The sequence below is a fragment of the Notothenia coriiceps genome, unplaced genomic scaffold (assembly GCF_000735185.1).
Source record: "Notothenia coriiceps isolate Sejong01 unplaced genomic scaffold, NC01 NC01_scaffold00018999, whole genome shotgun sequence".
NCBI lineage: Eukaryota > Metazoa > Chordata > Actinopteri > Perciformes > Nototheniidae > Notothenia > Notothenia coriiceps.
In genome coordinates, this window is record NW_011351700.1 from 2,341,608 (window position 1) to 2,357,277 (window position 15,670).

Genomic DNA, 15,670 nt, shown 5'->3' on the forward strand with positions numbered 1-15,670 from the left:
ATTCATGATATATAGACTCTTTAAAATGTGAGTGGGAAGTGGTTTAAGACTGTTCTTTGAAATGTTTGTGACAACAGATATGTGGATGTTGCAAATGTCTATTTTATAACGGTGAAATGTAATGGGATACTTTTTGAAGCCGCTGTTGTAAAGGCATAGATTGCTTCATTGTGACTTTTGTAATTACTGCTGATGCTCTTCTCCTTGATCCTCACGCATTCATGACAGAATGCGACTTCCTGTTTTTTTTATTGTCCTCTCTTAGCTTTCTGACTCAATGTATGATTGCCTTCCGTTTGGAGTGACGCATATGCACTCAATCGTTTCATAACAAATTGAGGCTACCACTTTGTTCTAAATTCAAGGACCAAAAGCTCTTGTTAATCCTTGCTTGTAATTGTTGCTTGATTACATCTGTGATTGAAGAACAAATGAAGCAATTTAAAAATCAAAGGGATACATTGGGCATCTTAAGTCTGTTACATTACTAGATTGTTTAGAGAGCAGTAGCACCAAGTAGCTTTGCTGGAATAGCCAATTGTATGCCAGGTAATTGTTCATTTATGAGCTTTAAAGTGCTAAAGTCTCAGCCACAGCCAGTTAAGTTGTAATTGCTTAAAGATTACAATGATAACAACTGTGTGTGAAGAACAGTTTTTTGTTATTTTTACTCTACGACATATGGGCCTCCTGATGTTTTTAACATGTCCCGGCCAGTTAAGCCAGCATGTTATTGGAATTGGTTGTAAACTGCACAGTGAAGGATCTTGAACTCAATAAGGTGCACACATCTCTCCCATAATTGTTATATATATGATGTTTGTACAGGATTGTATGTGCATTTTCTAAGGAAGCACAAGATTCAATTACCATTATTAAAACACAATCAATTTTTCAACAATAAAAATCCTAATGAATATTCAGCTGGTTTTTCTCTCCCTGACTAATAGTCCTAAATATTGAGTTTATGATAATGTGAGATGGAAAAAATATATAAAGTCTTTGAAAATGTACAATTGAAAAGCTGAGAATGGGGAAATGTGTGATTTAACTTGATTAAAAAGGTTTAAATTGTCAATTTCTTATAAAAAGATGCGCTGTTGCTATTAACTTTTTCGTTGATGACTAAATGCATTATTTCCACTAAGCGTTTCATCTCCCTCTTAAAAAAGGAACAAAATCACTTTCCATGATTAATCTTGAAACTATTTTGGGTGGTTCTCATCACTTTATTTGTTTTTCTCTTTCTGTCTAGCATTAGTGAAAGTTTCCTGACAGTTAAAGGGGCTGCTCTCTTCTTACCTCGAGGAAATGGCTCCTCTCCTTCGTCTGCCTCTCGCTTCTCACAGCTGCGCAGCAAACATGCAGGTGAGATTGTGACAATTGACTGTTTGACTCTCAATAGAGCTGTCGGTTAAAATGCTGCCATTTATGGATAACTGCACTTCTTGATACTGATCAAAGATTTGTTTTATTACTCACATCTTACCAGGAGACATCCAACAGCATCTGCAAACCATGTTCACTCTCCTCAGACCAGAGGACAACATCAAACTGGTGGGTACACTCGGTAGTTAAAACTAAAAGTAATGTCCTGAGATGTCAATCACCTGTAAAGACTTCACAAACTGTTCCTTTCCTGCTCTAGGCGGTGCGTTTGGAGAGCGCACACACTCAGATCACCCGCTACATGGTGGTGGTCTCAACCAATGGTCGTCAAGACACAGAGGAGAGTGTGGTGCTGGGAATGGATTTCAGTCCTGTAGATAGGTGAGACAGGAACACAAACACATTCATACTTACCTCCATGTTTGTGCATTAAGTTATAACCTGACAGATTTATTTTCCTCCAGTTCATGTTCTGTAGGGATGGTTTTGCCCTTGTGGAGCGACACATTAATACATCTGGATGGAGATGGGTAAGGAAACATCCAACCTGTTTAATCACATAGATAACACACAATTACAACCAGGCTGCTAAGATGGCTGACTGCCTTTTTTGATGTTCGATCCTTCTTCTCTTCTTTCTCCCAGGGGTTTCAGTGTGTCAACTGATAACACAGTGCACGTTTTCAAGCCGGTTTCTGTGCAGGCCATGTGGTGAGTCACACAGACATCGATATCCATATCTGCTCTTTTACTTTTGCAAGTATTCATCTTGGTATTTTAAGCCTGTCCCTTCTATTTATTTGAAAGTGTCATTTGTCTCTCTCCCCTTCATCTCCTGTCTCTAAATATGCATTTTCCCTCTCAATGACTTAATCGCAGGTCGGCCCTCCAGTCCCTCCATAAGGCCTGCGAGGTGGCTCGTTGTCACAACTACTTCCCAGGTAGCTTGTTCCTCACCTGGGTCTGCTACTATCAAAGCAGGGTGTACTCGGACCAGGCCCGCATCAACGAGTGGAACGCCATGCAGGATGTGCAGTCGCACCGTGCAGATTCACCCGTGCTCTTCTCCGACGCGTAAGTATCCAGATCATATGGAATATATTTTTTTGGCACATTCCTATGAAGTGGTTCAGCAAGGCAAACCTTCATATACCAGGCTGTATGTGTGCATCAACACTTCATAAAGGAAAAAGACTTACTCCATTTATTCATGTATTTTAATGTCATGGTGTTTCTGCAGACCCACGGAAAGAGAGCTGACTGAGCGTCAGATCAAAAACAGTTTGAGGGAGATCATGATGCAGAAAGATCTTGAGAATGTCACCAGCAAAGAGGTGAGTCAGCGCCTTAGATGCTGGATTTGAAGATGCTCCAAACAGAAAGAATATCACTGATATTTGGTCAAATGTCACTGAGTTATGAAGTCCCTCTTTTTAAGGAATTGCATGAAAAAAGGTTGGAGTTCCTTTTTAGTCACTCTTTTAGTAAATGCCTGTATTTGAGGCTTGGGTTTGCTGTTTTAAAATAAACGTGTGTTTTGTCTGGTTGTGTTCCATAGATCCGAACAGAGCTGGAGATGCACATGACATGCAACCTGCGAGAGTTCAAGGAGTACATCGACAATGAGATGATCGTCATTCTGGGCCAGATGGACAGTCCTACGGAGATCTTTGATCACGTCTTCTTGGTAGGTTCCTCATTACACCTCCAGGCAACCATTGCTGCATTTATGATTTATTTTGATCTGGTTACGTACATATAAGAACACTTAAAAATAAAGTATCAGTTGATTTTAAGTAAGATATATGAGTATTAGTTGTAAATCATGCTCTAAGCAATGTCAGGGACCCCGGTTCAATCTGAGATCTTCTTGTGTTAGTCAAAGTTTCTCCCAATTTTAGGGTACTTTGTTACTTGTTTGGTTTGGAGTGCACAGTGGATGTCGGGCATGCCTCGCAACAGGATTGAAGCATTATGAAAAGCTCAGTTGAAGGCTCTGAGCTAGTCTTGAGGATTGCTTTTGTTTCCTACAGGGATCTGAGTGGAATGCATCCAATTTGGAGGAGCTGCAGAAGAGCGGGTAAGCAAGGGGACACAAACAACAACACAGAACAAATAACAAGCTGTACTGAAGTCAATGAAGACATAATGTATCATATGATAGGACCCTAACAAAATTCCCTTTTTATAAACTGAATGTTTTTTCTAAAGTATTCTATATCTGTTATTCAAACGGACTGCACATTCAATCATCTCTCTTTCTCTGATCTATCCTCTTATTCTCATGCAGGGTTCAGTACATCTTGAATGTAACCAGGGAGATTGATAACTTCTTCCCCGGTGTGTTTGAGTACCACAACATCCGTGTGTATGATGAAGAGGCCACTGACCTTCTTGCCTATTGGAATGAAACCTTCAAGTTTATAACTAGAGCCAAGTGAGTTTCTGACAACTGCATGTTTTGTTTATATCTTCTCATCTTGGGACTTTACAGAAATGTTGACAATGATATGCTGAAACCTTCTTAATGTATTCTTATGAACTCCAGGAAAGCCGGTTCCAAGTGTTTGGTGCACTGTAAGATGGGCGTCAGTCGCTCTGCAGCCACAGTGATCGCGTACGCCATGAAGGAGCACGGATGGGACCTGAAGAAAGCTTTTGATTTCGTCAAGGAGCGTCGAACTGTGACCAAACCTAACCCTTCCTTTATGAGACAGCTGGAGGAGTATCAGGGCATACTGCTGGCCAGGTACTCATAAAAACACTCACAAGTACATTTCATGTGATCTGTATATGTAGCATGATGCCAATACTGCATGGACTGCCTGATTTGCTAAGGCTAATAATACCATGTGGATGAAGCAGAAAGGTCAAACGCAGCTATACTGTTTAATGATGTGCACAGGCTATTCATGTATCAATGCACACTCTGTAGATGAATACTCTGAACCAGAAAGAAAAGGTTTCTTTGAGTTTGCGAACAGTTTAGTAGTTATGGCAGAGTTTATAATTTTGCCTTCAGCATATCAGCAATGTGATATGTAATCAAAACTGCATTCTGGGATGTATTAAATGTGTCTGCAGAACAAGCTGTACATGCAACTGTCATTACCTCACATGGCTGACAGCTGCTGATGTACACACGCAATATTAGCTGAAAGAAATGTTATGATTATTTTTTATATTTAAATGTATTTATTTGATTATTGATCTGTGCATTAGTGTGCTTTCATATCAGTTTAGTATCTGTGACCCAAGACATTTAGATAAAATAACCTAAAATGTACATGTTTATACTATGTGTTTGCATAAAGATTATAGGAGTGACATGAGAAGACTAATCGTATCCTTTTGGTTTCCCCCTACAGTAAGCAGAGGCACAACAAACTGTGGCGTTCTCACTCTGACAGCGACCTGTCTGATAACCATGAGCCGCTCTCTAAATCTCACGCACAACCGCTCAGCCTGGGCCGCTTAGACCCCCACAACCAGGCCGATAGCGAGCCTGGCCCCTCTGTGAGAGAACTGCTGGATTCACTGGGAACCTCGGCTAAGACTCGCAAAGCAACACACTCCACCAGCCAGCCTGACACTGGCATCCACTCCAAGCTCAGCTCCTCATCCTTTGGGGGGATGGCAGCTATAAAAGGCAATGCTGAAGCTCAAAGGCTGGAGGCTCCTTCTCATTCTGCTGTTATCCAAACCAGCCAATCAGACCCCCCCTGTCCCGAACCCACAGCTGGCTCTGTGTCTCCGTTATCTCCTCCGCTCTCCAACGGTGTGTCTGACTCTGAGGAGCAGCCCTCATCGCCTCCTCTCTCCGAGCCAAGGGCCGCTACGGTGGTGCCGGAGCCTCTCAAGACTGACATGGTGACAGAGACTGTTTTAGCTGGCGAGCCTCACCCACCTCCCTCCTTCCAAGACCTCCCCCTCTCCCCTGCTCCATCTCCAACTCCAACTCCAGTCTGCACGGATGAGGTTATCAAACCGCAGCTGTTGTCCTGCTCTCTGCCTGTGGCAAAACCCATGCTAGTGTCCGTGCCTGAGCCCATGACAACACAAACACCGAGCACACGACAGGCTGGACCCCAGAGTCTGCCTGCACCAGTGCCTGTTCCAAAAACAGACTGTGACCAACAGATGTGTAGCTTGTCTTTGGACAGTTTACCAGCACATCCTCCCTCCACTAGTCATTTAGTCAGCTACCACGGTGCCATTCCACAAGACGGCGAGTTGCTGTTCGGCCACAGCGCAGATCACATTAACTTTTTCAGTGCCAGAGAGAAGTTCAAGGGAATGAGTCAAGATGATAAAACTCAGTGTGCCGCAGTGCAGCAGTTGCCCCAGCAGAAGAGTTGTGGCAAGGAACAACAACCACTGCCTGATGAGGGGAAGCATGAGGAGAAAAGAAAGGTAAGAGGGAGTGTTTGTAGAAAAGAAATCAAAATCAATGCACTTATTTCCATTGTAAACGTAGCAGTATGTCTAAGCTTAGGGTCACTGACTTTCCTCAGAGCTACTCTCAGGCTCTGACAAAGGTCTCAGTTTGGTTGCTTTTGGAGATAAGTGTGCAGATGTAGGGATCTTTTTCTATGCTTGTGTGAAATGTCCGATTTGGAAGTGTAATAATGCCATAGTGGTGAAATGTAAGTATCAAATCATTAATTTGTGTGTTTAGCTTTTGTATTCTTGAGTCCATGGTGCCACCTGGTGCCTATGTAGGGTATGTTCCATGCAGTATATCTGTCACATTACTCTCCATTTTACTTGAATGTTATTTGAACACCTTTATATAGATATATTAAAACTATTGTTTGGCGTTTAAACTGAGTTATGATTTATGTTTTCTCTGTAGGAAATGTCCGTCCCTGTGCAGGTCACAGATCTGAAGCCTGCAGAGCACTCAGAGTCTGAGGACCAGGATGTGAAGAAGTCGGTGCCGGAAATAAAGGATGAAGATGTTTTATCACAAAAGGAAGCTGAGCATGTTAAAGAGGAAGTAAAAAACAAAGAAGAAGAGGAGGAGGCGGCCCCTGCTCGTCTGTACAGTGATTGGACGAGGGGCTCCGTGCGGCGCGTCACACGACAGCTGGAGCAAAGAATGAAACAGGATCATGAGACTTCGTCGCCCTCCTCATCTCCTCCGTCCCTCTCCGGCAGCTCCTCCTGCTCTCAGCAGCGTCCACACAGTGTCCATAATGTGACAATGTCCAATACCCAGGATGCATCAGCTGGCTCACAGCTCTCAAGCCGGGTGCAAGGAGATGAGGATGCATTTAGACCAGTTAAAAGGGACAGTGGTAATTTAGTTGAAATGAGGGCACTAGGAAATAATGACGTAAGCACAAAAGGACACAAACTCCATCCTTCTGAAAGATTGCTCTCTACCTCTTCTTCTTTCCACCGCTCTGCCCACTCTCCCTTCGCCTCTGTCAACTTCCTGTGTTTGGAGGGCGTGACAGATTTGGAGTCAGCCACAGACTGGGACTGTTTTACAGAGGGACCTCATTGTGACATTATCATGAGGGAGACTTGGGAGACTCTGTGTGAGCTGGGTGCCTTCCTGCAGCAGGTGAGCAAGGAGGGAGGCTGCAAGGCCCGCTGCGTGGACCAGGTGTTCGGCCTCAGCGCCGGAACCACCCAGAAACGAGGTGTAGGCAACCAGAAGAGGGTCAAAGAGGTGGAGGCAAGGATTCGCCAGGCGGGACTGACCCCTCCATCCCTGATGAAGCGCTCGGCCTCTCTGGCCAAACTGGGTTGCCTGGAGCTGCTGGCCAACGACCTGAGTGAGTGGGAGATCAGCCGCTCGTCCGTAGCCCCGTCCTCCGCAGAGCCCGAGACCCACACAACCAGCGATGAGTCCAAGAAGCAGCGCGTCCACAAATCGTCTTCCTCAGCCGAACAGCAGACGGAAGACATTGAGACTGGAGAGGAGAGGCTTTCTGAAGCTGGAGAAACCTCACCAGGAGTCTCTCCACAATCCAGTCCGCAGAAAGGAGAACTGCCTAACGCTGACCAAGTCTCTCCCGACTCACATGGGCTGTCACTCACGGCAACAAGGCAGCAGTATGGAAGGACTCACCCCCTGAATCAGCTCAAGAAAAGAACTAGTACTGTTTACCATACCATTTAACCCTCACTGTGTCCGTCTCTATGTGTGGGTGTGTTTGTGTGTGTGTGTGTTTGTGTGTGCGAGAGCGAGAGGGATTATGCACACCTGTGAGAAATAGAAATCAAGTGCATACATGTTGGATTTATTCAGTAAAACAAACCAATGCCTCTTGCCTTAAAGGATATGATCACATTTGTCTGTACATTTTTCTCTGTAGATCTGCTGAGGGCCTCTGTGATATCTGACATATCAGACTTTTCTCAGTGCAAGAACAGTGACAAGGCTATGAAGGGTCCGGTCAATTGGTAATAAAACTTGAGTCAAATTGGAAGAAGCGCTGTGATGTGTAAACACTTCCTAAAACAGTCATCAAAATAAATATCTTGTTTCAATTGTTATACACCTGAGCCTGCACATATTCACTCCCTTCACCATTGCTGGTTCCTGATCGCTGTTGGTTTTTTGGATTGTCCGACCTGGTGTTAGGTGGAATGTAGTTTATTTTCTTTCCTCTTTCCTTATGCTTCTCTGCATCAGTTTTTGCTATTTGTGCTGGGTAACTGCCAAACAAATGATACAGCCAGTACAATCTGACGGTAAATAATGTACTCTACATCAATCTAAGGCTATAACACACTTCTCAAGTTTGGCAGAAAAGCAGTGACAATACCAAGCAAGGACAATTCTGCTCTCTAGGGACTGATTATTAACATGGGTTGTGCTAACAGCTGCACATCTAAGCACAAAGAGCTCAAGTCGACCCAAAGACACAGGAACATCAACAGAAAATGACTGCATAGTTGTTTTTATGAAACAAAATGCAAAGGAAAAGAGGTATGCTTTTTTTTTTAATATATATATTTGTTTTGACTATAGAATACCTCAGTAAGTCTGAACCATATCTCACCTTAATGAACGTCAGACTCTGGATTCCTGGAATGTTTCCGACTCAGAAACAATTTCCACTTCACTGCTCGAGGTGAATTATTCTCGTCTCTCTTACGTCCTTTCTCAGTTCTGATGCCACTCAAACTAGACATGTTATGTATGTGTTACTGTGTGGGAGAAGGGTAGTTTAGGGGCTGGGGGCTGAAAGCAGAGTGTGTATTTGTGAGGTTTCTGCGATGTTCTCTTTGGGATGTAAAGGTCTATATTGTGAGTGTTGAACATTTTTGGAACTGTACATGTTTTTATATCTGGTTTGTGACTGTGTGTGAGTGCGACTGCAGCACAATTTTACTATGTGGGTGTGTACTTTTTTTGTTTTTAATTAATCTCTTAATACACATTTTAGGAGTGTGCCTGTGACTGGCAAATGAGGCTTCTCTGCAGTCTATCAAAAATGTCTGTACAGGGAGGTCTGTCATACATGCACTTTACTCCCTTTTTCTTTTTAGTGTGGCTTATTTTTTTTAAATGTATGGTTGCTACTTTTGGGGAGCATGCTTAGGTAGTAGCAGCTGTTGGGTATGGGTGTCTATTGTCAAAAACTTGAGTTTTTAATTTGTTTTATTTTAAACTATCAGTGTAAATATTCTTTTATATCATGTGCTCCAACTGTGACCATTAAACAATGGAAAGTATTGAATATTTTGTGTGAGTGTTTTTACAGTAATGTAAGTAAAGACAAGATGTATTTTTTTAATTAATCAAAGACTTATAGATTCGAATTGTTTAGTCTATGAAATGTCCAAAAATGGTGAAGAAATTATACACATTCCAAACCTTGGGACACATCTTTAACTTGCTTATTTGTGTTGACTGACAGTTCAAAGCTGAAGATATTCAATTACAATATGATAACGATAACATGGATTATAGCAGAACATCTCTACATGTATGTAGTTAGGACCAGTTCTGCTCTGCTTAATGGACCAATGTCAGGGCACATTCACTGTGAATGTGTTAACACTAATTTATTTCACCTATGGTTAACTTCTCAATGTTTTGTACAGCATCGGGAGTGTTTTTCATTATAAGAGGTGAGTATGATCTATTTTACTTAAGTTTAGTATTTGTTTTAAAATAGGAAGTAGTTTCAATGGAAACTTTTATCCTTAAAACTTTATTGGGGAAAACTGCAGGTTAAGCCAGCAGGAAAATCGTTTGCATTTATTTAAATCCAAACCCAAATGTAGTTTTAGTGAAACAAATATCCATTCAGGGTTTAATTTAAATACTATACAAATGTGCTCAAAACAAGTAGCTGCAGCAGTATGAGCTACAAAAGGGAAAATGGAAACCTCAAGATTATTGTTTTATGAATGTATTGTTTGTAAACATCTTATCACTGAAAACTCATATAAAGTACAGTACGGTTGATCATGTGACAAACAGGGGTGTAAAGTAACTAAGTAGATTTACTCAAGTACTGTACTTATACAATTTTGAGGGACTTGTACTTTACGTGAGTATTTCAATGTTTTACTTTGTCCCTTTACTCCTCTGCAATTCAGAGTTCAATAGTGTGCTTTTACTATATATGTAATACCTTTAGTTACTTTGCATATTTGGGTTGATGATATGAAATACAATCAACACTAAAATAAAGGTTTTTTTCTAAACCTGGAGTAAATTCACAAGCTAAACTGAGGTATACAAAGAAATCTAAATGTGCTGCGCCTTAGCTATGATAAAAACTTCAATGCATCAATCATTATGATAAAAATATATAATATAATTCAGAAATGGCCCATTGTTCATAATGAGTACTTTGCTGCTAATACTTTTGTACTTTTACTTAAGTATCATTTTGAATGCAGGACTTTTACTTATAACAGAGTATTCCTACACTCTGGTAGCCTACTTCTACTTTTACAACAACAACAACAACAACAACAACAACACCTGAGTACTTCTTCCACCTCTGGTGACAAACATGAACTCTGAACTCATGACATCTTGCAAACAAACTGTTAATATCAGGGTTAATGTCCCACTGTCCTTTAAGTCACTATATTAGAGACCTCCACAGTTGTGACACTGACCCCCGGGCCTGGGCCCCTGTAACCGGCGCGAGTCACGTTTCCCGCACTGACAGAGCCTGTTCCAAAATAGACAGCGGCAACCACCCACCCCACACCCACCCCTCTCTCCCTGCACACCCTCCTCTCCCCCTGCTCTGCCCCGGTACCGTTTCTTTCCTGTCGAGGAGCGTCACGTAGTTGTCCAGTGCGTCTCCTCAGAAACTCCACCGGTTCGCAGGGACTATCATTCAAAGGAATACCAGCAGTGGAGCAGCAGGAGCGAGACCACACAACCGAAACCGGGAACCAGGGACAAGGGGTCTCCCCAAAAACCTGAGGTGAGCTGTGTGGGCTATCTTTCCTAGTATGAGTGTCGGTGCTGCAGTGGGGGGGAGGAGAGGTGCGTCAGCTTCTCCACTGCACTGCTGGGGAGGACGGAGTGCCACCCCACCAAAAAAAACATAAAAATACAGAGTCGGACATGGTGAGAATGCACTTTTCCTGTGAAGGAGCAGATCTTGAGTCGTGCATGGCAGCTGCACTTTAAGAAGCACGTTGCACATTAACCTCCCCCCTCTCCCTCCCTCACACCTCCCACGCACCTGCCAGCCTATGTTCCTGTGTTTATGTGTGTTTGTGTAGTTTATATTTACGATCCGGTTTATTAATGATAAAGTGACACACAGAGAGTCTTCATTCTGGGACTATTTCGGAGAGGTTGTGGGGGGGAGGAGTGGCCCGGGTGGGACAGTGCAGTTTGTCATGTCTATATTAGGAAAGTGGCAGTGTCATTCTTTCGCTCTGTGTCGACTCTCCAGAGCCATGGAGGGCTATCTCATTAACCTGAGGCAGAATTAAAGGAGCAGGTCTGAGGTTTTCAAGATTTAATTTACTTTAACTTCCATCACGTATCTTTGTTTCTATCTTTTTATCTAAGTGCGACTATCTCCACTCGGGGGTGACTTTATACTCTATTTTAGCTTCTATATCTCTTGCACAATGTTCAAACTTTTACTTTGAATTCGTTCTGGCTTTCAACTGCCAATATCTGTGTATATACAAATACAGAAATAATTATTATGTTACATATTTCCCAAAGCCATAAGCCTATTGTCTTAGATTGTTAACCGATTAACAATTTACCCTTATCCAATACCAGTGGAAGCTTCAGGGATATATTTGATCAAATGCTTTATGTAAGATCTTGACTTTTCAAGGATGTTTTCTAACTAGACCACAACAAAGCCATTTAAATGTTTAAATCAGATGTCAAGGCAAATAGGCAATCCTTTGTCATGCTCAAAATACATTTGGTTCGTAAAGTATAGTTTTGATTAATGCTCTTGAGCATCTCATGTATGTTGGGGAGAAAGCACAGGATTAACATACTGTTGATACAAGTATCTGACATAGTATGAATGATATTGTTCTCTCCCTGATAATCCCCACAGCAGGGGACTGAAGTGGTCTCTGGAATGTAAATCTCTGGATAACAGAGAGCTTCCAGGAAAGAAACGAGAGCTTCTGACCTCTCATCAGACTGGTTGAGTCATGTATCCCACAGTCTTTGGGTTTAGATTGAGGCTACATAATGTATATTCCATTGTGAAAGTCTGATATCATCATATTTGGATCCCTTTATTTTTACTTTGTCACATTTGAAAGTTGACAAATGTCCTCAGTTAAAGATTTTGATCATCCCCTGACCAACATGAAGTTAGTTGTAAGTTAGCTGCCTTGTGTTGTGCGCTGCCATATGAAGTTCTCTCCCTCTTCAACCTGCTCTGTGTCTCACTGCTCTCTCTGTTTGGCCATCACTTAGTGTTCAGTGGGACAATCATCTATAAATATCTGCAGTGGTGGCAGGCACTGTTATAGAATATCCCCCCTGTTTTTTCTGTGAGGATTACTGTCTCTGTCGGTTCCCTGGACAGCCGCAGGACAGCAAGTAGTCGGTCAACAAACACATTGCTAAGTTCATTATTGAGAGAAATGCAGGGGGTTATTTAAAGCACCTGAAACCTTGGCTTCAATTCAAAGTATATCCTTACAGCATCAAATATTCAAGGCTAAATAAGCAACATCAAGGGTAAACAACATCTTTAAGTATTATTTATTGTGAGTTTATCATTTCAAATCTCAGTTTACCAGGGCTATGTGTGTGTGACCTTTATCTGACTGACAATTACATTAACAACCCATTGATGGACATTGATTCTGATTGAATGTTGATAAATCCTTATTGGTGCATCGATGTAAGTGAAATCACATTTACAGACTGAGTCCTGTGTCAAGTTAATGACAATAAGTAGTATCTCTAATTAATGATTGCAACTTTGACAGATAATAGTGTGGTCATATCGACCCCTTCCCTTTAAAGTGTATTGATGGTTATACAGTATGAATTGTATCCTGTATTAGTCAGTTGGTTTAACAGTGTTTCTGAAGTGAATGTAATTACGAGTCAAGTAGAAAACAAGAACTATACAAGAAATGCAGTCCTTACTAGCATCAGATAGATCATCTTGTATCTATTTTATATTAATTCCAATATGAATGAAATAAATACCAAAGAAGTGTGAACTGCCCTTGCAAAAATAAAAGCCTTCAAAGCACCACAGAGTAACAGTCAATCTTCACCCCTAAAAAACGAATGAAAACCAAACCAACCTGCTCATAACAACGCATCAGGTGAGAGTTGCTGCTCAGAGAGAACACACTTATAAACATTTTACCCCAGCCTGCCTCAATAACAAAGAACGTAGCATCCTACATACTGTATAAGTGAACGTAAAACATGAAAAGTGCAGGTTGTGTGTACACAATGTGTAATAGTGTCACAACAAGCTCTTCTGCTTTAACCATTCATTTGGTCTTCGGCAGCATTTGTTTGGTAAATCTGATTAAATGCTTTTTCTGATTTTTTTTTTTTCCCCCTATTGAGATATTCTTTTCAACGAAACACAGATCGATTCTTTCAAAATCAAACATTCATAGCCATATTTGCCCATCATGAATACATAGTGTGTCATCCTCTGCTGGTGATTTGCAGTTTTAGTTATATTTGGTTTAAAAGTTTTGGTTGCTGACATTTTTTATGAATGTTAAACATCATACCGTCTCCTATGCCATTGTTTTTTATTTGTCTTACTTTCAAGTCCTACCCACTCATCCTCTCCCTTCTCTTGTTTCTTCCTCTTCTCTTCCTCCTCCTCTCCTCCACTCGCCACAGCCATGAGTCGCAGCATCGTGCGGCAGAGTAAGTTTCGCCACGTCTTTGGCCAGACGGTCAAAGCTGAGCAGGGTTACGATGACATCCGTGTTTCAAAGGTGACGTGGGACAGCTCCTTCTGCGCCGTCAACCCAAAGTTCCTGGCGGTCATCGTGGAGTCGAGCGGTGGAGGAGCGTTCCTGGTGCTGCCCCTCGTTAAGGTCAGTGAGGTCGAAGAAGGAATCATTTCAGTGTCTATGATTCAGTGTTACTTTGAAATATGAACGTGTACATGCTTTGATAAATGTTGCAAATGCTCACTTACAGTAATTTGAAAATCAATCCTATGCCTTTGCTTATACTTGTTGTTTGGATTACTTCATGTGCTCAATAGGCAAGGATGTTGGTGCTACAATAAGGTATACCAAAAATTAAATGTGACTCATCATCATAGAGTAAGAAAAACATTTCAAACTTGTGATGCTGCAGAGTGAATGGGGAAAAGATTATAGACAAAACTGCCAGTATTAAAGGTGACCTATCATGCAAAATGCACTTTTATACGTCTTTTGTACATGAATATGTGTCCCCGGTGTTCCAGGGAACTCACCAAGTGTCAGAAAACACAACCCTCTCTATTTTTCCTCATAACCAATCTCTTAAAAAGGGGCTGCAACGGATCTGATACAGACTTATCCAGATTTGAACACTTCTATGACGTCACAGAAGTGGCGCTACGGCTAATTGGGCCAACTCCCACCAATCAGGAGGAGACAGCCACGGACATTGCCGTTCGAAAGCGGCTTGAGGACGCTGTAGTACATATGCCAGGCCTGTAGATGGTGCTGTTCTCACAGAATCAGCCCATGCAAAGACAGTGGTTAAATTGAGCGAAATTAGGAATGGCCTAAAATGCATGATCTGTTTGGTATTTTGAAAAATAAAAAGTATAAATATGCTTATATAGGTATGCGTCCTACACTATATTATTCAAATATAGCATGATAGGTCCACTTTAAGATATGTTTTGAGGAATATAATAATTTCTGTCTACTGTCTCTATAGATGGCATGTCGGACTGTCAGTGGATCACTCAAAACATCTTACTAAAAAATGGATGTATTGACATAAACATTTCATATAGCTATTCGTGGTCTCCCATAGGATAAATCCTCTAACGTTCCCTCTAGAACTAACATCCGTTACTTCAAAATGGTTGTTTTCAGTGTTGTGGTTGATGAAGCAAATACCTGCAAAACTAATGACAATCCACAGTTATATATGCACTTGTTAGCTTGGTGCTCATTAGATAAGATGTTAGAACATGGTTAACAATCAAACCTGCTAAACATTGGCATGTTAGCATTACCCATTGTGAGAATATTAGCATGCTGATGTTAGTATTTAGCTCAGAAACATCAACATGACTGTGCTTAATACTCAGTCACTAATATATCTGTAGACTCCACTGCAGGTACATGAACAAAAGGAGATGAAACAATAAGAAATTAAGATCTATATTGTGCATTCTTTCACATATTGGTTTGAAAAAAGTGTGTTTTCTATGTATTTGACTGTATGTTGAAATAAAATGTAGTCCATCTTTAGTGGCTCATCTTTGTTGCCAATCTCAGCTATGCTTCTGTCATGCAAGAGGCAGGGGTATAACAGGACATAAACATAAGAGAGGGAGAACTATACAGGGGAAAGATAAAGAATAGCACAGTATGTCACTTCTAGCTTATTGCTTAGTTTTCCGAAGCTCATGCAGGTAACAGTCAAAGAGGAAATCTGTGCAGCCACTTCAGATCGTTGTTACTTTTGTGTGACAGATATTAAATAAATTATACATCCTTGACATTTTACAGTACAGTGTATCTTCTAAACTGCAAACACCTCACAGTCATTTCACTATGCTGCCAGATCTTGGTATCAGATTCCTAGATAAGTCCAGTGGTGTTTTGAAGGCTCGTCTTCAGTAACCAAACGTTC

The 15,670-nt window shown here is 41.4% G+C and overlaps 2 protein-coding genes across 2 annotated transcripts in view; one reads left to right on the forward strand and one right to left on the reverse strand.

Moving 5' to 3' along the window:
* Positions 1–15,670, reverse strand: part of rtn4rl1a (reticulon 4 receptor-like 1a) — a 202,686-nt gene that overhangs the window by 55,592 nt on the left and 131,424 nt on the right. The window lies entirely within an intron of this gene.
* Positions 1,256–8,084, forward strand: LOC104951489 (protein phosphatase Slingshot homolog 2-like). Its single transcript, XM_010778153.1, has 13 exons — positions 1,256–1,368; positions 1,493–1,557; positions 1,649–1,770; positions 1,854–1,919; positions 2,035–2,100; positions 2,269–2,463; positions 2,630–2,723; positions 2,948–3,076; positions 3,423–3,469; positions 3,680–3,826; positions 3,938–4,138; positions 4,758–5,802; positions 6,245–8,084. The coding sequence occupies exons 2-13, from the start codon at positions 1,519–1,521 to the stop codon at positions 7,520–7,522; spliced, it is 3,429 nt and encodes a 1,142-aa protein (XP_010776455.1). The 5' UTR covers positions 1,256–1,368; positions 1,493–1,518; the 3' UTR covers positions 7,523–8,084.